Source organism: Dryas octopetala, chromosome 2 (assembly GCF_963921425.1).
Source record: "Dryas octopetala chromosome 2, drDryOcto1.1, whole genome shotgun sequence".
NCBI lineage: Eukaryota > Viridiplantae > Streptophyta > Magnoliopsida > Rosales > Rosaceae > Dryas > Dryas octopetala.
The window spans coordinates 143,287-167,501 of NC_141367.1; the positions used below are offsets into that span (position 1 = coordinate 143,287).

Genomic DNA, 24,215 nt, shown 5'->3' on the forward strand with positions numbered 1-24,215 from the left:
GAACATATGTGATGCTCATCCATATACAAATTTTTTAGGTACTGTGCACACGATCACAAGGACGTGGATTGAGGTCGAGCGGGCACTTGTTGGGCTTGTCAACTTTGTTGATGTCTTTCTGGGAAAGTTTCATTTTAATCCCTATTTTAGTTTTTATTTCATTAAATCATTCTGAATTGTATAATTCCTTATGGTTCATTACGTAGTTTTCTATTTCTTTATTTTCTCAAGGGGTTTGTAATAATTTTTTAATTTCCTTTATTTTTTTTCTTTTGATTTGGTTAATTATTTACGAATGCACCAAAAACTCTATTTTCAAGGGTTGTGTTTTAAATTTGCAAACTCTGTAAATTTGTTCAAGGTCACTTTAAGCACATGAGACATTGGGTGGGGTTGATTTCCTAAAATAAACATTTAATTAAGTCTATGTCGTTTTCCTTTGCCAAATAAAAGCTCTAATCCAGCCCAGTTTAAACAAAATGCTTAACATATATACTTCAAGGAACTTGTGAATGCAATGTTCAATCAATTGTGTATTGTACTCCTTGGTTCTTGAGGTACATGTCGTTGTCACGTGCCAAGGTTTTGAAGCTTGACATGTTTGGTTTCTAACGTGAAAGAAAATAATTGAAAATTGAATTTCATTTTTTAGTATGGGCTTTAACGTCTAATGTCTAATAAGCAAAGATGTCTTTTTCATTTAACTTATGTAGAAAATAGAATATGAGGTGTAAAGATAAGTTATTTACATCATTATTCATGTTATTAGGGCACATAATAATATGTGCTCATAATTATTTTTTAGGCAGACTTCCATGCAGGCCTTTAATTTTACAATTCACTGACTAAAGCCTTATGATTTTTAAAATTCTAACTAAAGTCCAATAATATTTAACCATTTCATGTTACATAATATTGGTCCATTAGTTTCTATTTTTTTTTTTTCACACATATCAGGCACCGAGCGTTCGGCGACTATTTTCAAGTGTTCAGCAGTGCATTTTTACTTCTTTCTCAAGCACCGATTTGTCGGCTTTTTATTAGGTTTTAACTTTGAAATTTTGGGCGGAACATGCAGCCTCCACAAACCTCATTCTATACCCTAGAAAGATATGAGGTGAACGCATACCATATACCCTCAAAAAATAAAAAAATAATAACATATTTCTTTGAGAAGGCAATGGTCAAGAGGCTTTATTTAGAAAAAAAACAAATGCTTTATTTAGGAAAAAAAAAAAGTCATAAGATTTTTTTTCAAATAAGAAATGTTAGAAAGACTAAATTTTAATTTTTTTTATTATGAAATTAGGTGGTTAAGTTGAAAACAATATAGGTGGTGGAGGTATACTAGTAATCTATGCTTTTGGACTTTGGTTTAAAAAAAAAATAAATCATTTTTTTAGATAAAGCTGCTGCCGGTGAATAGCCAAATTAATCAATTCCAATGTATTAAAAAAAATAATAATAATAAAGTCAATTCTAAAATTTTCTTGTGGACAACTTGGCATTTGACATAAAACGGTGGAACACTATGTTAGAAGGGCTGGTAGGAGACAATTTTCTTTGAGGGCTGCTATTTGCACACCCTTTTTTTTCTTTTTGAACACCTTTTTTCTCTTTTTTTCTCCTACACACCCCACACACTTACTTCAAATTCAAAATCTCTCAACACACACCCAACCCATTACTAAAATACCCTCATTTCATTACACACCCTTCTTTCTTTCCCTCTCTTTTTTCTCACGTTCACACCCCCCTTCCCCTGTTTTTTTTTTTTTTTTTTTCTTCTTCTTCTCCAACCCTCCCCCAGCCAGCCAGCCTCTCCACCCAACCCACCTAGCCCCTCAACCCCCTCACCCGACCCACCCCTCCCTCCCTCCCCTTCCGGCCTCCCCCCTCCACCCAACCCACCTAGCCCCTCAGCCCCTGCACCGACCCCCCCGCAGCACCACCTCCTCTCTCTTTTCCCCAGCCCACCCCAACCCAGCCCCGACCACCCCTCACAGCCCACCCCAGCCCCGACCCACCCACTCAGCCCCTCACCGGACCACCTCCTTCCCTCCCGCACCCCAGCCCTGTAGCAGCACCACCTCCTCTCTCTCTCTCTCTCCTCCCGCGCGCAGCTGCGCATCCGTTCGACACTGGCCCGCCGAAAATGTCACACTCGTTCGGCAGGCATCCGCCGAACGATGTGAGTGTTGTTCGGCAGGTACCCACCGAACATCAAGGACCCGTTCGGCAAGTGCTCGCCGAACCAGCTACTCGGAGAGAGAGAGAGAGAGAGAGAGAGAGAGAGAGAGAGAGAGAGAGAGAGAGAGAGAGAGGCACGCCGGTGGCTGGAAGCCGCTACGCGTGGTGGCTGGAGGGTTGGGGTGGTCGGGGCTGGGTTGGGGTGAGAAGGGGCGGGGCTGGGGCGGGGCTGGGGTGGTCGGGGCTGGGTTGGGGTGGGCTGGGGCGGGGCTGGGGTGGTCGGGGCTGGGTTGGGGTGGGTTGGGGCGGGGCTGGGGTGGTTGGGAGAGATGGTAGAGAGAGGGAGAATGGTGGTGGGCGTGGCTGTGGGCGTGGGCGTGGCTGTGCAAGCTTGAGAAAGAAAGATGGAGGGGTGTGTACGGGGGGGGGGAGGGGAGATGGGAATGGGGTGTGTGGGTGTGTGGGTGAGGGGAGGGTTAAAGTGGTCTTTTTCTTGAGGCTTTTTTTTTTTTTTTCAGAAGGGGTGTGCAAAAAGAAAAAAGAGGGTGTGCAAATAACAGCCCTCTTTTCTTTTTGGTTCTTAAAGCAAGAACCAATTTATCATGGCCCAAAAATGTATATAGGTGGTGAGAATTTATCCAAAATAAAAAAATTAGGCGGGGAGGAGCTTCTTTTATTGGTGATAAACAAGTGTGTTTCACAACTTTTACTGTTTTGGTATGTGACTTAGGAAATGCAGGGATAAACAGATTACTGAGAAATATGTTTAGTTACTGATAGGAGCCTAGGTGAGAAAGAAACACAAGGGAGATCTAAGTTAACACGACACAATCAAAACATTTTATCTCCTCCATAGAGAACTGTAGCCGCTTTTTTGTTGCTTAATAGTTAATACCCAAGCGGGACATGGGTCCCCAGATACGCTGTCTGCAGACTCTGCACGATCTTTAAGACCTGTACCACTTAGAATATTGTTTTTTTCCTTTAAAATATAAAAGTGAATTTTGAAAACGCGTAGAGCTTGTCAGCATGAGTAAATTTTTTTTGTCAGCACGAGTATGTAGTATGACTGTAGGAGTAGGAGTAGTGAGTACCATCTCAAGTTCTCAACTACCCATCTAATTAGATTCAGCAATGTGTTATCCTGTAGTAAGTTTGTATTATGTTGTATTCGTGCAGTCTGAAGTCATCTTAAACTTAAATCAGACCAGTTCATTTATTGTGTCGTAGTATTTATCAATTTTACCCGTTTCTCTTGATAACAAAATATCAACAATTATAAAAAACACCATAAATGAAAGAAATACAGTATATAATAAATAAGTTCATTCTACACATTTCAATGTTAAATTAACTCACCTAATATTATAGAATGTTTAAATGGTTTGTCCAATAATAAATAAATCCACATTTTAAAAAAGATGCTCTGAAATTCATTAAAAAACAAAAAGAAGCTCTAAATAACATGGCCAAGCACTCGCGTGTCTTTTTTTTTTTGTATTAGACTAATAGTTACTGTTTGATATTAACCCTACAGTGACAAACCATAACAACCATTATTAATGTTCAAATTATAATGAATATGATTTCATTAATTTGAATTTTGTAGTTTATGTAGGTTTTATTAATTTTGACAAGTTTATATCAGAAAAAGACAAAAAGTATTCTATGAGTATTATTTTTATGCGATTTTTTATAATCATTGAACAGAAATAATAGTTTTTATTGTCAAATAGTAACTATATTGTAAAACACAACAAAAAAAAAATTATTAATGATCAAAGTGGATTGATCTATCACCAGATTTTTCTAGGTGGCCCTATCAAAGCCATTTTTATTAGTCTTAAAAAATAACTCAAATAAATAAACATTTTATAATACTGTAAAAACTTATGTCGAATGCATTACATAATATAAATATAAAACATATTACAAAAATAGTAAAAAAAATCAGATAGCATACTACTATTGTGTTTCGCAAAAAAAAAACTAATCCAACCCGTTAAATATCATGTTATTATTTTCTCAAAAAAAAAAAAAAATATCATGTTATTATTGTGTCAACTCGTTATGGACTCAATCCAACAAAACTCGATTGGAACACCAAATTTGCATGTTCATGTCATATTATCGTGTCATCTATAATTTTACCAAGTCTAAACCTAGCTAATCATCACTCTAATACAAATGAAAGTCACTTATGTAAGTCCCACTGAGCAAATCATCTCTCGAATAAGAGGTGTAAATTCTTGGCAAACATAAAACTATTTGGATATTTTAACTGACCTCCTTATAAACCATGTCCCTAATAAGTGGAACCTACTTGTGTGAATAACTAACCACAATGGTTTACAAGATCAACAGTTGAGATGATCTCACTAACATTACTCTTGTCGGCAATGATGCTATTCAAAATTGACACAAAACTCTGCACCACTCCTTAACAGTCGATACAAATAACAACCATTCGGGACAAGAAGCCATGAAATTCGAAGTCTTGCATCTGGCTTTGATTCTTTGAGGTGGAATTGGGTCAGGCGTGAAGCCAATGGCGCAGCAGATACTGTTGCTCGGCTAGCAAGACAGGGGCTGTGCTCGGCAGGGTGGGCTGCCTCTCCTCCATCCGCTCTCCTGGGTATTCTCTCTGCGGATGGACTTCCTGCAGATTAGAGGTGTTTAGAACTTAATGTTGTTCTGAGTGTTGTTTTTCTTGTTTGAAGCTTTTGTTATCTTGGTTTGTTTTTTCCTTTGTCTGATGTAGTTTTCCTTTTATCTGCTGTATTACTTTGTTTGCCCTTTGGGCTGTTCCGTTTCTTTAATGAAATATCTTAATGGCCAAAAAAGAAACCTTGTAATCCCTTACATCCGGTGCAGTGAAATATCTGAAACCACATCATAGTAGCCGAAGTCAATTGCAGTCTGTCCACTGACCTATGGTCCAGGTCAACCCCAGTTGGCCAGGCCACCATTTTACAAACTTTCTTCATTGTACATAAATTATTTCAAAGCAATTCTAGTTTTTTTTTTTTTTGGTTGGCCAATCAAAGCAATTCTAGTTTAAATATGCATATTGCCGACAAATTTGAAGGCTAACCTTCAAAATTTCAAAATTTGAACTACTTATGCATTGTCAATTGCTCTTGCCTTCCACTAGGCTATCCTACATGAAATGTAATGTTCTAGGTAATGAATCAGAAGCCTTGGAACTCACACATAGGTTAGCGAAAAGAGAATGAGAAGTGCAAACAGGCTGAGAGGGTTTTGGAGAGACCCAAGTCTCCTTTCTGCACCTCCATAATATGGTTCAATCATTATCTCAAATCTGCAAGATCCAACTGATGGATTTGTTTTGGTGATCATTGAGAGGTTTGGAAATTTGCAAGCAGCATCAAGTTGATTGTTCCTCTGGTAGTAACTGTTAATTGCATACGAAATGTTTCCTCGAGCATCCAAGTTTGAACAAGATGTCCCATAACCAAGGCTAGTACAATCGGCAAGTCCACAAGCATAACTCACACTTGGTGCCACGTCTGGGTCATCAAGCCTCGCTGATGGCTTCATCACACACCACTTACGCTCCAAATAGTGCACACCTTTTGCTGGAACTAAAGACCCTGAATTTGTGGTGCCAAGGTTAAGCTGGTATTTTGGTATCCCATCAAAAGTAAAGATTCCCCAGTGTCGTTCAAAATTTCCTGGATCAATGCTTTTTGCATCCTCGTCAATTAAACTGAATAGATAAGCATCAATTGGCCCAGGTCTCATTGGGGTTCCTCTGCCACCCAATATGTGGGACATGAAACCTTGGTTGAATCTCTGAGCGTAAACTAAGTTAGCATTCCGGTCTCCATCAGTTGGCCATCCAATCTCTCCGACGATGATTGGTAAGTTTCCAAAACCATTGTTTTGCAGGGCCCACACAAGAGTGTCATAATTTGCATCAAACATGTTGTAGTAGCTTAAACTGCCATCAGTAATAGGTAATGCATTGCCATCAAAGAATGCATAATCGACAGGGAAGTTGGAGTCGATGTAAAGGCTTATAAAGGGGTAAATGTTCACGGTAAAGGGGGCACCATTGTCACTCAAGAACTTGACAATTTGAAGCATTAGATCACGGATATCAGCTCGAAAATTACCCCCGGATGGAAGCTCATTTGAACTCGCATAGACGTCAGCATTTTGGGGTACAGTCACCTTTACTTGGTTGCTAATGCCAGCTTTTATCAGGGCAGACTGGACATTCCGCAGAGCAGGGAAGGTTGTTCGGAGGAAGCTACCGTTGTATGTTTCCAAGAAAGGTTCATTTCCAACTGCAACATACCTGAAGATTATATAGAGGATGATCAGTTGATCACATGCAAAGATGTCAAGACTATGCAAAGCTTGCAAGAAGTAGAAGAATAAAAGATCCTCTGCACATTAAGCATGACATACAAAAGAATCAGAGAACACCAATCAAAACAATAAGTTCTGGATTGTCCTTAAGGAATTTTCAGACAGCTTATTTATGAATTTCATGACTTAGCTTAAAAAACCATAATAAGTATGTTAGCTTTGTAAGGCATTGATATATGTAAGAATCAAAATACATAAATCAAAGCCAAATAAGTTCATGGTCATCCTTGTATTGTAGAATTGTTGGACAGGCTATATATAAAAGTTAACGACTCTGTTATTTTAGTAAAAGCCACGAACAAGCACATTCAACTAAAATGTTGCTAACCATAACAGTTGTCCAGAAGTAACAGTAACAAGCTAGGAACTTTGATAGTGAAAATGCTACAGAGTGGAATGCAATTAAAAAAAAAGATGCAAGCCATGACTGATATGGTTTTCCCTTTTATTTTCTTACTACATCTATATAACCCTGAAGCAACCATATTAGAATCAATAAAATTTTGTTTGTCCCAAATATGTACAAATTTTATAAGCACCATCACAAAGAGAAAGGTGCATAAGACTCTGACATCAAAACAAACACTTCCCAGAGGAAACATCAGAAAACTATGTTATAGTTATACTATATAATTAGTCATTCACTACATATAGTCTCATTTTAACTATAATATAAAAAATAAATAAAACATACGATTGAAGAGAATTGCAAATCTGATAGGTAAATTTTGGGTTCTAATTAAGAAAGTGAAGCTCTTTTCCAGTGACAGTGAGACAGGGAAAATTTTGGGAGTACCGACTAACATATTTTACATAAACAGAGTGTAATGCATTTCGAAAGAAAAATCTGCCCCTTTATGATTCATTGGTTTATCAAGCATAGTGTTACCAAATACCTTGGAGGAGAATAAAGCATTTTTCTAGCATAGGATGGGCAATTTTTTCAGAAACAATTTGAAAAAAAAAAAAAAATTAAACTTCCAATTGCTACCGGCAATCAATACTCCAATACCAACTATAATAACCAAAATTCGATTCGGAAAAGCATTTATGTACTGAGCAATGAATCCTAACTCAGAAGAGATGACTAAAATGATGATATTCCTCCGCCATATACATCGAAAAGAAAAAAAGAGTGAGAAATATTGCAAAAGAATTTAGTAAATAGAGTAGAAGAAATATGGAAATGAAGGAAGCCTACCTGATCTTGACATTATTGTTGGAGATATGTGCTGAGACATTTTTGGAAACCCATTTCTCAGCAGCCTTAACGCTGCTGGCCAGAGTTGCAAGCATATCATTAGGAATACCCACCATGACCTCAATCCCAGACTTACTCAGAGTGTTCAATGTGTCATAATCCGCATCAAAAAGCTTAACCTTTTGAATCCCATTTTCTCTCAACAGGCGAACCATAGTATCTGGGGGAAGAGGGTGGCTTGTCTGCGTACCCCAGTTTGCACCAATGCCACTCACTATACAGATCATTGAAAGCAAAGAAACTACCACAATAGCCACTGAAAACCACCTCATTTTCTCCTTTAAATATGCTATCCAGCTTAAATGTAGTAAAACCCAATTCAAACGGGGCAGTGGGATTTGTAGAACTTGGGTTGTAGGCCGGTAAAGAAACAAAAGCAAATACAAGGCAAGAAACAAAGCAGAGGTAGTGAGAGTTCAAATATGGTTGCTAAGTGAGTACTCGAGTGAAGTGGTGCAAGGAAAAGAACTAAAGTGAGCAACGGATCTATGAAGAAAGTAGTAGAAGAACAAAAGCAAGAGTTTTTCCATATCAAAACAGAAAAGGATTCATACCCATGATTGAGAGGTGCCAAACGACCTTCCTGAAGATAGAACTCAAGAAGTGGTAAAATGATAAAACAGCAACAAGAACCTGTTCTGCAGCTCAAAGAAGAGCCTAAAACTGTAGGGCTAGATGGGGGTGGTTTAACTAAGTAAAGGAAACCCAGATTTGAAGTAGAAGTGGTAGTAAATGAATATAAATCCAGAGAGAAAAGGTGAAATGGAAAAGGAGGGGTTGAAGACTAAATAGAGGTAGAGATAAAATCATAAAAAGACTTGAACAAATTAAGGATCCTATTCTCTTCTGCTCAAGAATCCATCACTTGCCAAAAGGCACAGACCTACCACTACCCCTAAGTCCCTAGCTTCCTACAAGAAGAGAGAGAGAGAGAGAGAGAGAGAGAGAGAGAGAGAGAGAGTAAAGTGAAAAATGAAGTGAGTGTGCAAAGCTGCAAAGATGTCATATGTAGATAGATACAGGTCATACAGATGCGCAGCAAACAAAACCAAAAAATAAGTGTGTTGTGTACTTGTGTTATGTGTCTTTTAACACGCAAGAGGCGTACGGTCATCCACAGTAGTGTAGTGAGTGTGAGAATAATATAGTGGTCTAAAAAATGATTTTATGATTTGAAAAATAATTTTGTGATCTGAAAGTGATAGTCATATTTGTTGAAGTTAGGCTATTCACACTAGTGAGAGTGAGAGTAAGAGTTATACATGGCATGAAAAGTGATTTTATGGCCTGAAAAGTGATTTTGTGATATGAGAGTGATAGTAATATGTGCTGAAACTGTAGTGGTGCTTGAGAATAATAGCTGAGAGTAATACAGTTGTAACTAATTAAATTAAGCCTAATTTTGATTAAGTGATGGTTAATTTATAATTTAGGCTCAATTACAATTTACCCCTATGAACTATAGGGGTGATTTCAAGATGGTCCACAAACAAAAAAATCTTTCAAGCGCGTCCACCAGCTTTCATAAATCATGCAACGTTAGTGTTTCCGTCCAATTTTTCGTTAAATGCTTACGTGTCTCTGCTGACTAGATTTTTTAATGACGTGGAGTGCCATGTGGATGCCACATGGAAAACAAAATAATAAAAAATTACAAAACTTAAAAAAATCTGATTTCCCTTTCCTTTCTCCTCCTTCATCTCTCTCTCTCTCTCTCTCTCTCTCTCTCTCTCTCTCTCTCTCTCCCAGCCTCGGTGACCCTCCCCCTCCCCCCACCCAGCCTCCTGCAACCACCCTCTCCCCGCCAGTCCCAGCCTCACTCCGCCCCTCTCCTCTCTCTTTTCTTTCTCTATTCTTTCTCTTCACTCTCTTCGGCCACCCCACCCTCACCACAGCCCTTCCTGACCCACCACCCTCCCCTCCCTTTCACTGACCTTCTGTACCGGCCCACCACCACACTCGTCCACCGACCCACCTCCCCCCTCCACCTAGCCCCGGCGACCATCCCCATCCCCCGTCGCACCTCCCCCCTCCACCTAGCCCCAACCCCTTCCCTGACCCAGCCCTTCCCCTTCCCCTCCCCACCCAGCCCCTCCCCCAATCCCACCCAGCCAGGCCAATAGTAGCCGCACACTCCTATGTATCCCCTACTTTCGAGCTAGCATAGCAAGAAAAAAGACAAAATATTCAAATAAAAAATCCATTGTATTGGATCCGCAAACAAAAAATAAAAAATCCAACTAAAAAGCCCATCATAATCCAACAGACCATGAATTGATGGTGAAGTTTGATTTCCAGATCCAATTCAACCAACGTACTGTGATAATTCAAAAACCCACCATAATCAAAGGAAGAAGACGAAGCTAGATTTGCGACGGGGGAGGGGGAAGGTCGCCGAGGCTGGGTGAAGGAGGAGGTGGGTCGGTGGACGAGTGTGGTGGTGGGCCGGTGCAGAAGGTCAGTGAGAGGGAGGGGAGGGTGGTGGGTCAAGAGGGGCTGTGGTGAGGGTGGGGTGGCCGAAGAGAGTGAAGAGAGAGAGAATAGAGAAAGAAAAGAGAGAAGAGAGGGGCAGGGTGAGGCTGGGGCTGGGGGGGAGAGGGTGGTTGTGGGAGGCTGGGGGGGGGAATGGGGGGGGAGAGAGAGAGAGAGAGAGAGAGAGAGAGAGAGGAAAAGGAAATCAAAATTTTTCAAGTTTTGTAATTTTTTATTATTTTATTTTCCACATGGCATCTACATGGCCCTCCATGTCATTAAAAAATCCAGTCAGCAAAGACACGTAAGCATTTAACGAAAAATTGGATGGAAACACTAATGTTGCATGATTTATGAAAGCTGGTGGACGCGCTTGAAAGATTTTTTTGTTTATGGACCATCTTGAAATCACCCCTATAGTTTGTAGGGGTAAATTGTAATTGAGCCTATAATTTATAACTTAAATATTTATAAAGTTATATCATTGGTTTTATTTTAAAGAGATCTTTAATATAAGGTCAATATTGAATATATTTGGATTTATAATTTTATGGCCCAAATTATAAATTATATATTTCAAGTTGAATGTTTGATATTTTTTAATGTTTGAAATGTAAAAAAATGGTAAACACAACACAATTTATTGTATTTTATAAAACGAACGACGACAAACATATAAAGGAAATCACACTAAAATAACTAACACATTGGATCCGAGAAGGGAACCCGCCACTTACACCAACACATTGAGATCAAAATCATGGTTCATCAATGTTGTTCTCATTATCGTATGTTAGGTTTATCTTCGTATGTTAGGTTAATCTTCGTTGTTTATCTTCGAAGTTTGTTTCTTGTCTTTGTGTTTGCCGTTTAAGTGTGTTTGTATTTGTCGGTTACAGTTTGTGAAATGAAATAAAGACATTAATTTCTCTTAGCTGACTTGACATGACACAACCATCACATGCTTGCAAAATAATTCACTCAACCAATGACAAGACCATACACTTACTTTACACTCTATCACATGCACAACACTGTTACTTCACATGTGAGATTCGAGTATCTGTGAATCCATCAGGGAATCCAATGGGCAAGTTATCATGCTTTTTTTCCCCTATAAATACCAAGGTTTAACTAGTAGGTCAACACATCTACATAACTATCGTTTAGAAATGGCTTCCTCCTCTAAGCAAGGTGTCGGTGAGAGCTCTAAGCAAGACGTCGGTGAGAGCTCCAAGCAAGGCGCTGGTGAGAGCTCCAAACAACAGTGCGATCAAAGCTTGTGTAAGTGCCTCTCTAACTGTGCTGCTCCATTGTGCGATTATTGTTTAATGATGGAGCGTGCAAAAGAACCAGACTGGAGGTTCTACAAGTGTTCGGATGATATTTTGGTCCCTTTGTGTGAATTTTGCATGAGATTGGAGCTCAAGGATTTGGCCAATCACCCAAATCTTCGCCACCAATGGTTGAACCACCTGCCAGAGCCCAAACCACCGGTGCCATGCACCAGCGGGAAACCCTCCTGTTCAACCATGTGACGAGTGTGAAATAGAACAGAAGATCTCAGATTGGTATAATTACGTGGGTGTCAATTCTTCGTCATCGAACTCCGAATAAGAACTTCGCTTCATTAGAGAAAGTCTTTCTACCACATGACGTGGACGATAACCTTCACCTCCGCCCCCTGCTGAAGTTTCATATCGTGAAACAGCTCAGGCGGTCCTTTCCTCAACGTGGTTGACATCGTCATCCGATTCATCATCTTCGTTTTCTGGCCGCTCGTTTTCAATGATCATATTGTGCATAATTATGCACGTCTTCATACTATAACCGAGATCATTAAGGCTCCATCCTTTGGCGGGTTTTTTAAGAATCTCTCATCTCGCCCTCAGAGTCCCGAAAGCCCTCTCAACATCTTTCCTGTAGAACTCTTGATACTTTGCAAATAGTTTATTAGCATCTCCTACCGGATTCGATATTGTTTCGATCAACGTAGCCCATTTGGGGTAAATCCGATCCACTAGATAATACCTCATTGTGTACTCATTCTCATTGACTTTGTATCTTACTTTAGGGTTGTGCTGCTGCTCTTCAGCATCAAAAAGATGCGAGCCATCTGAGACGTTAATGTCGTTGTTGCTCCCATGCCAACCAAAGTTGGCATGCCAGATCCACGTGTCGTACCCGGCAACTGCCTCGAGTATCATTGTTGGGGTGTGATAATGTCCCTGATATGTCCCCTGGTGTCCCACAGGGCAATTCCTCCACTCCCAATGCATACAATCTAGACTCCCGAGCATGCTTGTGAATCCTCGTTTGTTGGCCCTACGCAACAGCCTTTGAAGATCAGCAATTGTTGGAGTGCGGAGGTATTCCGTTTCATATATCTCTGGAATCACTCTTATGAACCTCTTCAAAGACTGCAACACTGTTTTTTGGGCAATCTGGAATCCCTCATCTGGTGCATCGGCTGAGTACCCAGCGAAGAGCATTCTCATAACTGAAGTTACCTTCTGCTTCGGCGTGCATCCCCATTTTCCAACAGCGTTTTGTCTTTGCTGGAAGTAGTCATCATGGTTGCACACATCTTGGAGCATCTTTAGGAATAGAGATTTCTGCATCCGATAGCGCCGACGAAACATCTCGTCAGTAAATCTGGCGTCATGAGTGAAGTAGTTGGTCATTATAAGATTGTGGCCAACTTCTCGATTTCGATGTATTTGGCGTCTTGGATTTGATGTGTCTCCTCAGCGTGGTTCTTCATTTTGCTGTTGATAAGCAGTTGCAACACCCATGACACATGCCGTCGTGAGATTTGTGATTTGTTGACGAAATAGCAGCATTTGATTCAAGAATATCTCATCATCCGAGTCATCGAACTCGTTGTCGAACTCGTTGGTAGAAGACATCTTGAAAATTAGTGTGATTGAATCGTATGAAAGTGAAATTAAAAAAAAAAACAATCAAAGATAGAGGTACATGTGATTGGTAGAAGACATCCATCATATTTATAGAGGTACATGTGGAATCAAAGATAACAATCCAACAGACTAGATTAAAAGTGAAATTTAATAGAATCAGAATCTTATCATCTTGGAAACATAAACATTTCAGAAGCAAGCTTATCATCTAGGAAACGTAAAGGAATCTGATGCTTGGTCATTGTCTTGAAAATGTTAAAGGATTAAGAATCTCATCATCTTGTCATATTAAAGGAATCTGATGCTTGCACATTATCTTGGAAATGTTAAAGGAATCGAAATCTTATCATCTTGTCATGTCAAAAGAATTCAATGCTTGCTCATGACTTGGAAATATGACATTTAATAATAGGATAATTTATTAAATTTCATGAAAGTACAAGAAAAAGAGTACACTCATATTCATACAACACACACTTAAATACAGTAGACGACAAACATAATTAAAACGAACACTTAAATAAGTAGACGACAAATATAATTAAAGCGCACTTAAAAATACATTTTAGTCCAATTGTGAAAAGTCGGTGTTAGGATGGTACCCTCCCGAGCTTGATGTGCCATGAGTGGCCGAGGTTGCACTAGTCGAATTTCATCTTGCCATAACTTCACGTTGTCGTGCCTCCCAAAATGCTCGTTGTTCTCCGAACATGGTGTTAAGGTCCTTACCCATAATGATAAAGTCTTCTTGCCTTTGTTTTCGATCATCAAATCGCCCTATGAATTGCTCATGTTGTTTTGACAATGATCGCGCTTCTTTGACAAGGTGGGTGTAACCCTCAGAAAATGGCGCACTATCGTGTTTGGCTTTCTTTGACTTATCTCTGCCAGGTGGCCTCGGGCGAGCTCCGGCAAGTGGTTGAAAAACTGGGGGATCCTCAATCGGGCTCAATCGAACCGCGTCATCGGTATCGGCATCAGTGGGGGTGTCGACGTCGGTGGGGGTGTCGGCATTCTCATGCTGCCACTTCACAAAGTGTTGCATCTTGGCAAAACAATGGTGCCAACAATAAGGATAGTTTCTGTTGTCGAGTTCTTGGTATCATGCATTGGCAAAGCTCACCTAGTAACATGAAAACAAATCAATAAAAACAAATAAATGGTATAAAAATATTTGAATTTTTTTTTTTTTGGCCAACAAAGCTATTTGAATTTAATTAACCAAAAAAACTCACCACATCAATTTGTGATTGCCCGCTAGTGCGTGATCGTTCTGCCACCAAGATACATTGATGATACTTACTAGTGGCTTGCCCTATCTTCTTGAAGTGAGCTTGGACCGCCCCAAGTTGTCGTCCATGAGCCAGGGCTTGAGGACAATTCCGAATAAATTCATTGTACACTTTGCACCAAAAGTCGGTGTTTCTTTGATGGGAGCCGATAACACAATCTTCAGAAAGTTTCATCCAAGCTTCAACTAGAGCTACCTCTTCACCATTGGACCAATTGGGACCCTTTACCATGATTAAAATTGCAAAGAAAATTTTTCTACAATATGGGTGAGTGAAAATGATAGATAGATGTATGAAAAAAATGAGATGTGAATGCTCAATTTATAGGACAAGTGATGAAATAGCTGTTGGAAATTTTATTAAATTATTCTGAATTTTTTTGAATTTTTTACGTATTTTTTTATATTTTTTAATCCTAATTATAACGGTCATTTATTTGCAGCCGTTGATCACCAACGGTAATTAATTTAAATGGTCAGATAGGCGCCACGTGTAAGGGCTGTTTTCAAATAAATAAAAAAAACAACAGTCCAAAGATCTCGACCGATGATCCGCAACGATCCATAGATCTTGACCGTCCGTGTCACGCACGCGTCCTCATGGTGCGTCAGTCAGCTTCTGTCATGTGGGCCAGTCACTTGTCGGCTGCTTTTCACATCTCCTCATTTTTCCAAATCTGCCCCTTGCATTTAATTTAATACCAACACAATAAAACAACAATGAATTTGTGACATAAAGGCTGGGAAGGAATTTCACCACCCCACTTTCTCTTAGCCATCCCCATCCGCAACACACATTATTCAGTGGACCCCACTCTCACTCGAACTCTCACTCTCAAGTTTTACATATATCAATCTCAAATATTACCCTCTGTTAGTTAACTCTCAACCTTCGGCCCACTAATCAACTACTGAGAGTTAGTCTTAACTCTCACACTACAAGAAAAACTGTAATAGATATCACTTGTTTAATATCAGTTTTTACATAAACCGATATTGTAGAGTTTTACATATCGGTTGATTTTTTAGACGATATCTAAACACATTAACATATCACCAAATTTTTTTTCCGATATCTTAAATTTCCATTTTGATTAAAAATTGTTTAAAAACCGATATCTAAAGTTTTAACTGATAACTTAAGTTATCTCCTTTCACATAAAAAAGCACGTTATCTCTCTCTCTCTCTCTCTCTCTCTCCTCCACTTATCATTTCACCCCCGCTGTCCTTATTTTCTGACTTATCTCAAACGCCCTCTCCCTCTCTCTGCTCGATCTCTATGACTTATCTCAAACGCCCTCTCTCTGTGTCTCTAAACCCTTGCTGTCGCGCCCCACCGACACCGTCACCACCGTTATTCCTTGCCGATCTCCCTTGCTATCGAAGTCCCTTCGCTCTCTCTTGTCTCGCCCTCTCCAAACCTCCTAGAATTGATTGTTACTCGGCGTTAATTGTTGAGGTCGAGCTCAGCCATGATTGGCTCAAGCTTTTGCATTGCGGCATCGAGATAGAGGTCAGATCTTAATTCCAAGGGCTGGGCTTTGCGATCTTAGGTGCTCGGAGATTGGATCACGCTTTGCGATTACCTGTTGTCGGAGGTCGAACGACATCCTCTCGAGGCAGAAGCTTGGATCTCAGCAGAACGTTGGAATGGCAAGCTTGGGTACCGCAAATTGGGCGGAGCACTATGGATCTGTGTCACTGCTCGAAGGTCGGATGACGACAAGTCCAAAGCTTTGGGCCCGAGACAGGTTGGGCTTTTTATGAGTTGTTGGAATGGCGAGCTTGGGTCTCGTTTGTTCATTCATTTTCGTTTTTCTCATCCACTTCCCTATTCCCCACTTTCTCGAAAACCACCTTACCCGCTCACTCCCAGCCGTCTCTCACCTCAAATTTTGTTCTTCAATCGGCTCGTTTTCCCCAGGTATTTCTGATTTAGGTTTTAATGTCTAATTTGGAAATAATTTTTTTTTTTTCTGTTGAATTGAGAATTGGGAATCCGTTGTGCAGTGAGTTTGTTGCTACTAAAAACCTGGTTCTTTCTGGGTTTAATTTTTGTGTTCGAATTAAATTAGGAATTAGTGTTGACAATTTAGGGTTTCTTTTCCAGTTTTCTTTGCTGAAATAGGGTTTTAACTAAGCTGCTATTTGTATTCTTTAGTCAAATCAGTCTTGTTGTTAATTGGGTTTAATTGTTGCTGAGTATATCTTTCTTTTAGGGTGCATTTGGTTGGTTAGTTAAGGTTTCAACCATGTTTACATGATGTGTTCTTTAGTTAAGGTTTCAACCATGGGGTTGAGATGCTTCAATCCCCAGATGTACAACTGAGGGAGATGTCGGCATTTGCATTGGGGAGATTGGCACAGGTTAATATTTCTTCATATTTTGTTTTGTTTAAATCACAGGTCTTGGCCAATATTGAAAAATTTAGTGTGGGACCAGTGTCTTCATGCCATTGAACGGGTTCTATCTGCTAAGGCTGACTTTTGATTTTGTGCTAAGAATTTAAATAACCGTAGATGGACTTATTCCATGTTCTTCTAGAAACAAATATGAATTTATGGGCCATTTGTTAGTACATTTGAGCAGAAGTTCTAAAATTTAAATCTTGAGGAATTTTTTTCAATCACTTACTGTCTTCAGGTTCCTGATAGTGCAATCCAATGCATTAATCTTGATTTATTATTGAAATATTCCTTTTCTCTCTTTTCACATGCTACTTTCTTTGGTAATAATTGCTTCAAGTATTTGCAAATTCAGGATGCACACAACCAAGCTGGTATTGCTCATAATGGTGGTTTATTGCCATTGCTGAAGCTTCTTGATTCAAAAAATGGGTCTCTGCAACATAATCCTGCTTTTACTCTTTATGGCCTTGCAGATAATGAGGTATGGTATAATTAATGAACTGTCATGAACTTGTGGAATGAATGCTATATATAAATTGGGTCAACTTTTATCACCATTTTAATGTGATCTTATTTTGTTTATTCATTTCCTCCGCTAGGATAATGTGTTCGATTTTATTAGGGTTGGAGGTGTTCAGAAGCTGCAGGATGGAGAATTTATTTTTCAATCTCTCTCTCTCTCTCTCTCTCTCTCTCTATCTCTATCTCTCACACCCACTCTTTCTTAATGTAGGTTTTGTCCCATTTGTTATATTTGATGCGTGTGGCGGAGAGGGTTGTTCAAAGACGAGTTGCTTTGGCTTTTGCTCATCTTTGTTCCCCAGATGATCTGAGGACAATATTCATTGATAACAATGGCATGTCATATTTTCTGTATCTCAATCTATTTTGTTCATGTTGTTCTTTTGCATAGAAACTTATATTCTTTATTATATTTATGCTGGTTTGGAGTTAGCTGATATATTTAACATATTGTTGAGCAGGGTTGGAGTTGCTTCTTGCACTTCTTGGTTCTAATAGCCATAAACAGCAACTTGATGGTGCTATGGCTCTGTACAAGTTGGCCAATAAAGCCATGACTCTTTCTCCTGTGGATGCAGCTCCCCCATCTCCAACACCACAGGTTGGGGTGCTTTCTAATAGGGGCTGGTTTTTTCATGCTTTTGGTATATATATTGAATTCTTATGTTTTTGGACATGCTATAAGGGGTCAACTTGGTGGCAGAATACATGTTTTGTTGCTCCAAACCATTCTGTGGTTGCTTGTCTGCATTTAAAAGTGCTGTCATCTTAAGCATTAAGCATGTATTTAGTATGAATTGCCTATGATGGTGGATAAATCTTCCTGTAGGTCTATCTAGGGGAGCAGTATGTAAACAACCCTACACTGTCCGATGTTACATTTTTAGTTGAAGGTATAAATCGTTTATTTTCGTTCAAGTTATTCCTACTTATGTTATATTAGTTATCATAGAGGAGCATTAGTGTGTTTGTAATTGTTAGCATAAAGGACCTAAATGTTTGATTGCTTCACTCACCAACTGCAGGTCGGCGGTTCTATGCTCACAGAATCTGCCTCCTTGCTTCTTCAGCTGCGTTTCGTGCTATGTTCGATGGTGGTTACCGGGTGAGCGTCTGCATGTTTTCCCCTTAGCCTCCCATGTTTCGCCCCCCCTTTCTTTTTTTTTGGGGGGGGGGGGTGGTGTTGTTATTCCAGTAGTATCCAATAAACACTAAAGTGCACATTACAGAGTAGAAAGGATGTCTTGATGTTCAATAGTATGCATATCTTTATAATTTCCAGTAACTTGTTACAGGAGAAGGATGCAAGGGACATAGAGATACCAAATATTAGATGGGAGGTTTTCGAGTTGATGATGAGGTAAAGATAAAGTGAAGCGTGTGTTTTCTTGTTTTGCAAAAGCTGTCTGGTGAGCTTTGATGATTCAGAGACTTTTGACTATGAACAGATTTATATACACTGGATCGGTAGACATTACTTTGGATATTGCTCAAGATCTCCTACTGGATCGGTAGACATTACTTTGGATATTGCTCAAGATCTCCTCAGAGCTGCAGATCAGTATCTTTTGGAGGGACTCAAGCGGCTTTGTGAGTATACAATAGCACAGGTGAGCTAGCACTCTCTCTCTCTCTCTCTCTCTGCATGTCCTGCTTCTGAATCAAAAAAGCTGGCTGCCTAATTACGATTTCATTTGTTGACTTAGGACATTTCATTGGAGAATGTTTCGAACATGTATGAACTTTCAGAAGCCTTCCATGCAATGTCATTAAGGCACACATGCATTTTATTTATTTTGGAACAGTTTGAGAAGTTGAGTGCTAGACCAGGGTATGTGCTTCTCCAACCTTTCGTTCTTATTCAAATAATTTCTCTTCCTATGCAGATTAAACTAAATTTTCTTTTTGCCTTGCAAAAAAAGCTAGAAAGTTTGCAATGTCTTGGGTGTTGCACTGAGTCTTTAATAGAAAATGTGGAACCTGACTGATTTCAACTTATGACATTTAAAGCACAGTGATGTAATTATGTGGTTTTACAAGCAAATAATTGATTGTTGGACTTTATTCTCTATACATGCAGCTGGAACTTAGGCTTGTAGAAGAGGGTTCATATACTTATGTTGCTTATCCTTCATGGACATTTGATTCAGCCCCTCAGTTGCCTTGGCTTCGTGCCTCTGGCACTGGGATGCTTATAATGTTTCTAATAGTTTTCAAGCTATAAAATTTCTGATAGTTTTCAAGATATGTTGGTTTTGGTCTAATATTGATGATTTCATTCTTTTTAATTGAATTTGATTCGACTTTTGATTGTTGTGCATGTGGCTGTTTGGTTTGTGTTTATGATTTATGCTTGGGTTTTTTTGAACTTCAATATTCTCCTTGTCATGTATTTCAAATTTTACATTGATTGCTGCCAACTGATACAAATCTTATTTCAGTATATATATGTTTCATGTTATTAATGCACTTAATGCCCTTGCTGCAATCTATAGTTTTTAGAAAGCAATCTCTATGATATATCAATAGTTTTTAATATATCAGCTTCTGTACTTAACAGAGGACGGGATTTAGTTTGTGATTTTCGTGTGACTAACTTGGAATTATTCTGATCTAAAGTATATATTTTTTGGCTTAAACCGGGTGCTGCACTTGAAGTTAGGCTACTTTTGCATAGAACTTGGAAGATATTGTAATATGTTTTCTCTGCATTTTCCATCTACAAGTTTTATGGTTTTCCATGTTTCGTGATCCCTTTGTGAAAAAACAGATTGCTGGAGCTGGTGCTGCTGGCCTTGTGCTTGCTGATGTTGCTGCAGAAGCAAGACATACATCTGAAATGGTTGGAACAATATATGGGTGTTGTATTATCTGTTGGTACCTTTTTGAGCATTTTGTGGATATGAAGATACTACCTAGTTGACATTCCAATCTTTTGTATAGGCAAAATTTTGGCCTAGCTGCATCACTGCCATGCCTTAATTATTTTGTACATGTTGGCAGTGTTTAGGATCTAGAGATGGATTTTGTGAAGGTGCTTATGGAGATAGAATAGTGATTTTGGGGTATACATGCATTGATGAGGGCTATCCATATTTTTAGATGGATTTGTAATTTATTTTTGTTAACTTGATTACTCTTTGGATGTTGGATTAATTTATATGAATGAAAGAATTGAAGTTGGATTACTTTAGAAGTTGACTAATTGTTGTGTGGATGTTGCCTATCAATTTCTATCCATACCAAAAGTTTACTTTGGATTACATATCAGATTATATAAAAAAGCAACGATAAGGAATAGAGTTTCAATATCATTTAAAAAAAAAAAAACCGATATCTAAAGTATATTTTTATATCAGATTTTAGGTACAAAAATGATATATTATATATCTTTTTATATCAGATTTTAAGTATAAAAACGATATGTTATATATCTTTTTATATCAGATTTTAATTAAAAAAACGATATGTTATATATTTTTTATATCAGATTTTCATTACCAAAACGATATTGAATATATTGTTTATATCAGTTTGAAAAAAAATAACGATATAATAAGTATCTTATATATCGGAATTTAGTTTTTAAGATATCAGAAATGTTTAAATTCGATATCGTTGGTTATATATGATATCAGATTATCAAACAAATACGATATCTAATATAGTATAGACATCAGTGTATAACCGATATGTAATATGAGAGAATAGATATCAGCACTCAATATATCGGTTGGAAACCTAAATAGATATCGGTTTATCACTGATATATATTAAGGTTTTTCTTGTAGTGTCACCCTCACTCTCACTCTCACCCATTAATCATAGCCTTACAGTGATGCCGAGTGTAATAGCTGAGAGTAATACAATTGTACCTAATTAAATTAAGTCTAAATTAGATTAAGTGATAGTTAAATTATAATTTATAATTTAAATATTTATAAAAATTATACCATTAATTTTATTTTTTAAAAATCTCAATATGGAATATATTTAAATTTATAATTTTATTACCCAATATTATAAATTCTATATTTTCTGTTCACTAACGGTCGCCCATTAGTCACGGCTAGAGGACAATTTCTACAAAATTTATTGTACACTTTGCACCAAAAATCTCAGTTTCTTTTATTGGAGCCGATTTCACAATCTTTAGAGTTTTGCATCCAAACTACGACTAGAGCCTCTTCTTCCTCTTTGGACCAATTCTTTCCCTTTGGATTCATCATGATTGAAAATAAAATTTTTCTACGACAATTTAGTATGTAAAAGATAGATGAGTGAGTGAAAATATGGGGTGGAATAACCAATTATAGAGGAAATGTTAAACTAGCCATTATAAATTTTTTGTGATTTTTTGGAAATTTTTATGAATTTTTTATTTCAAAATAACGGGAAAATATTGTGAGCTGTTAGATGAGCAACGACTCAATTTTTTGGAGCGCCCAAATGCCGCCACGTCAACTGCTCACAACAGCTACTTTAATTAAAAAAAAATCCAACAATTTCAAACATTCAACAGATCTAGACCATTAATTACCAACAGTCCATTAATCTGGACCGTCCGTGGGGCACACGCGAGGCCATGCGATGGAAAGTTGCGCATTGACACGTCATCTGCTGATGTCGGCCACTTTTGTCTCTCTTTGCTTTTTTCCTTTAATACCCCCCTCATTACCACAAATGACACTCAGTCACACCGGCCCAATTTTAAAGCCCAAAGGACCTTCATGTATTTTCGCTACCCCTGCTCTCTCTCTTGAATTCAACAATTTCACACACACATGTGGGTAGGGGCCACCACCTCTTGCACTCAGCCTCTGTTGCTCTCAGGTCATGAACAGTGGGTGAGAGTGAGAGTGTGAAATAGATCTTAAATGTTAAATAGTGGGCCAGAGATGTGAGTTTGAGAGAAAAATTTTCGTGGGGCCCAGCAAATGTGAATTGACAAGGCAGCCCTTTTGGAGAAATTTAGTTTGTTCACAAAAGAGAAAAAATTAATGAAAATAGGAGGGGTAAACAAGTAAAAGCCGGGGGTGGGAAAAAGCAGCCGACAGCTGCACTGTGCAACATTAGCGTTGTCCCCCACCTACCCCCACGCGCGCTTCCATGTTACGGACGGCCCAGATGTGGGAGCCGTTAGGATCGGATGGCTCCTGCTTTCTACCTATTAGTAATTAAAAAACAAATCACACTGGCCCAGACGCGTGGCACGATCTGGGCCGTCCTTTAATGTATCCGTTGGTGATCCTACGGTTGGAATAATTTGACCATTATACCAACATTAAAAAATACCAAAAAATACAAAAAAAAATATTGAAAAATCTGAAAAATCTGAAAAATTATTTAAAAATTCCTAACGGCTATTTCAACATTTTCCCTATAAATTGAACATTCACACTTTATTTTTTCACACATCTATCAATCATTTTCATTAACTCTTATATATATTTTGCATACTAACTTTGGTTGTAGAATTTTTTTTTTTTTTTTTTTCAATTATGATGAATCCAAAGGGTCCCAATTAGTCCAATGAGGAAGAGGCAGCTCTAGTTGTTGCTTAGATGCAACATTCAGAAGATTGTGAAATCGGCGCCAATCAAAGGAACATGAAGTTTTGGTGTAAAATGTACGATGAATTTATTCGGAATTGTCCTCAAGTCATGGCTAATAGACGATAACTTGGGGAGGTCCAAGCTCACTTCAAGAAGATAGGGCAAGCCATTACGAAATATCAAAAATGTATCTTGGCAGCAAAACGAGAATGCACTAGTGGGCAAAACCAAATTAATGTGATGAGTTTTTTTGTTAATTAAATTCGAATATATTTGTTGGCCAAAAAAAATTCATGAATTTTTATACCATTTATGATTCATTAATTTGTTGTCATGTTACTAGGAGAGCTTTGCCAATGCACGATACCAAACACTCCACTCGAGAAACCGTCTTTTTGCATACCACCATTGTTTTGCCAAGATGCAACACTTTGTGAAGTGGCAATATGAACCGGAGGGGAATCCAACCGACACCCCCACTGAGGCCGACAACCCTACTGATGTCGATGACGTTGTTCGATTGAGTGTACATAAGGATACTCTAACCTTTCAACCAATTGGTAGTTGCCTGAGGCCACCTGGGAGATATAGGTCAAAGAAGGCCAGACACAATAGTGCTCAATTGACTCAAGTTGCTGACGGTATCACCACCCTTGTCCAACACATGGAGTCGTTGTCGAAACAACAAGAGCTACATGGGGCGGTTTGATGATCAAAAACAAAGGCAGGAAGACTTGATCATTATAGGCAAGAACCTCAACAACATGTCCGAAGACCAACAAGTATTTTGGGAGGCACGACAGCGTGAAGTTATGGCAAGATATAAATCAACTGTCGTAGCCTAGGCCACTCATGGCACTTCAAGCTCAGGAGGGTACTATCCCAACACCGACTTTTCACAATTTGACTAAATGTATTTTTATGTGCGTTTCAATTATGTTTGTTGTCTACTTTATTTTAAGTGTGCATCCTTTCAATTATGTGTACTCTTTGTCCTGTAGTTTTATGAATTTTAATAAATTATCCTATTATTAAATGTCACATGAGCAAGCCAACTTTGATTTCTTCACATGGTACATTGATAAGACCATACGATTCATTTACATTTCTTAAATGATAAGCTTCAAAGTAGTTTATGTTTCAAGATGATAAGATTCAGATTTTATTAAATATCACATGAGCAAGCCAACTTTGA

The 24,215-nt window shown here is 38.5% G+C and overlaps 3 protein-coding genes across 5 annotated transcripts; 1 reads left to right on the forward strand and 2 right to left on the reverse strand.

Annotated features, from left to right (window-relative positions):
* Positions 1 to 4,508: 4,508 nt before the first annotated feature.
* On the reverse strand, positions 4,509 to 8,755 carry LOC147292286 (O-Glycosyl hydrolases family 17 protein). 3 transcript variants are annotated; one of them, XM_086231937.1, is made up of 3 exons: positions 7,790 to 8,755; positions 5,402 to 6,514; positions 4,509 to 5,072 (listed from the first exon to the last, which is right to left on the reverse strand). In XM_086231937.1, exons 1-3 carry the CDS (start codon positions 8,119 to 8,121, stop codon positions 5,006 to 5,008), a joined length of 1,512 nt encoding a protein of 503 aa, XP_086088063.1. In that variant the 5' UTR covers positions 8,122 to 8,755; the 3' UTR covers positions 4,509 to 5,005. The 3 variants fall into 3 exon arrangements, with proteins under 3 accessions (XP_086088063.1, XP_086088064.1, XP_086088062.1); XM_086231936.1 differs by having other exon boundaries at positions 4,510 to 4,849; XM_086231938.1 differs by having other exon boundaries at positions 4,509 to 6,514.
* Positions 8,756 to 12,198: 3,443 nt separating this feature from the next.
* LOC147292287 (uncharacterized) lies at positions 12,199 to 13,005 on the reverse strand. Its single transcript, XM_086234557.1, has one exon. It carries the CDS (start codon positions 13,003 to 13,005, stop codon positions 12,199 to 12,201), a length of 807 nt encoding a protein of 268 aa, XP_086090683.1.
* Positions 13,006 to 16,184: 3,179 nt separating this feature from the next.
* Positions 16,185 to 23,729, forward strand: LOC147292288 (ARM REPEAT PROTEIN INTERACTING WITH ABF2-like). The gene is given in 15 exon segments (XM_086234559.1): positions 16,185 to 16,245; positions 16,816 to 16,901; positions 17,296 to 17,424; positions 17,543 to 17,668; positions 17,671 to 17,800; positions 17,927 to 18,066; positions 18,295 to 18,358; positions 18,491 to 18,570; positions 18,761 to 18,825; positions 18,914 to 18,938; positions 18,983 to 19,075; positions 19,172 to 19,318; positions 19,546 to 19,674; positions 20,236 to 20,307; positions 23,364 to 23,729. Coding segments are annotated over 15 exon segments (1,713 nt in total).
* Positions 23,730 to 24,215: the final 486 nt, after the last annotated feature.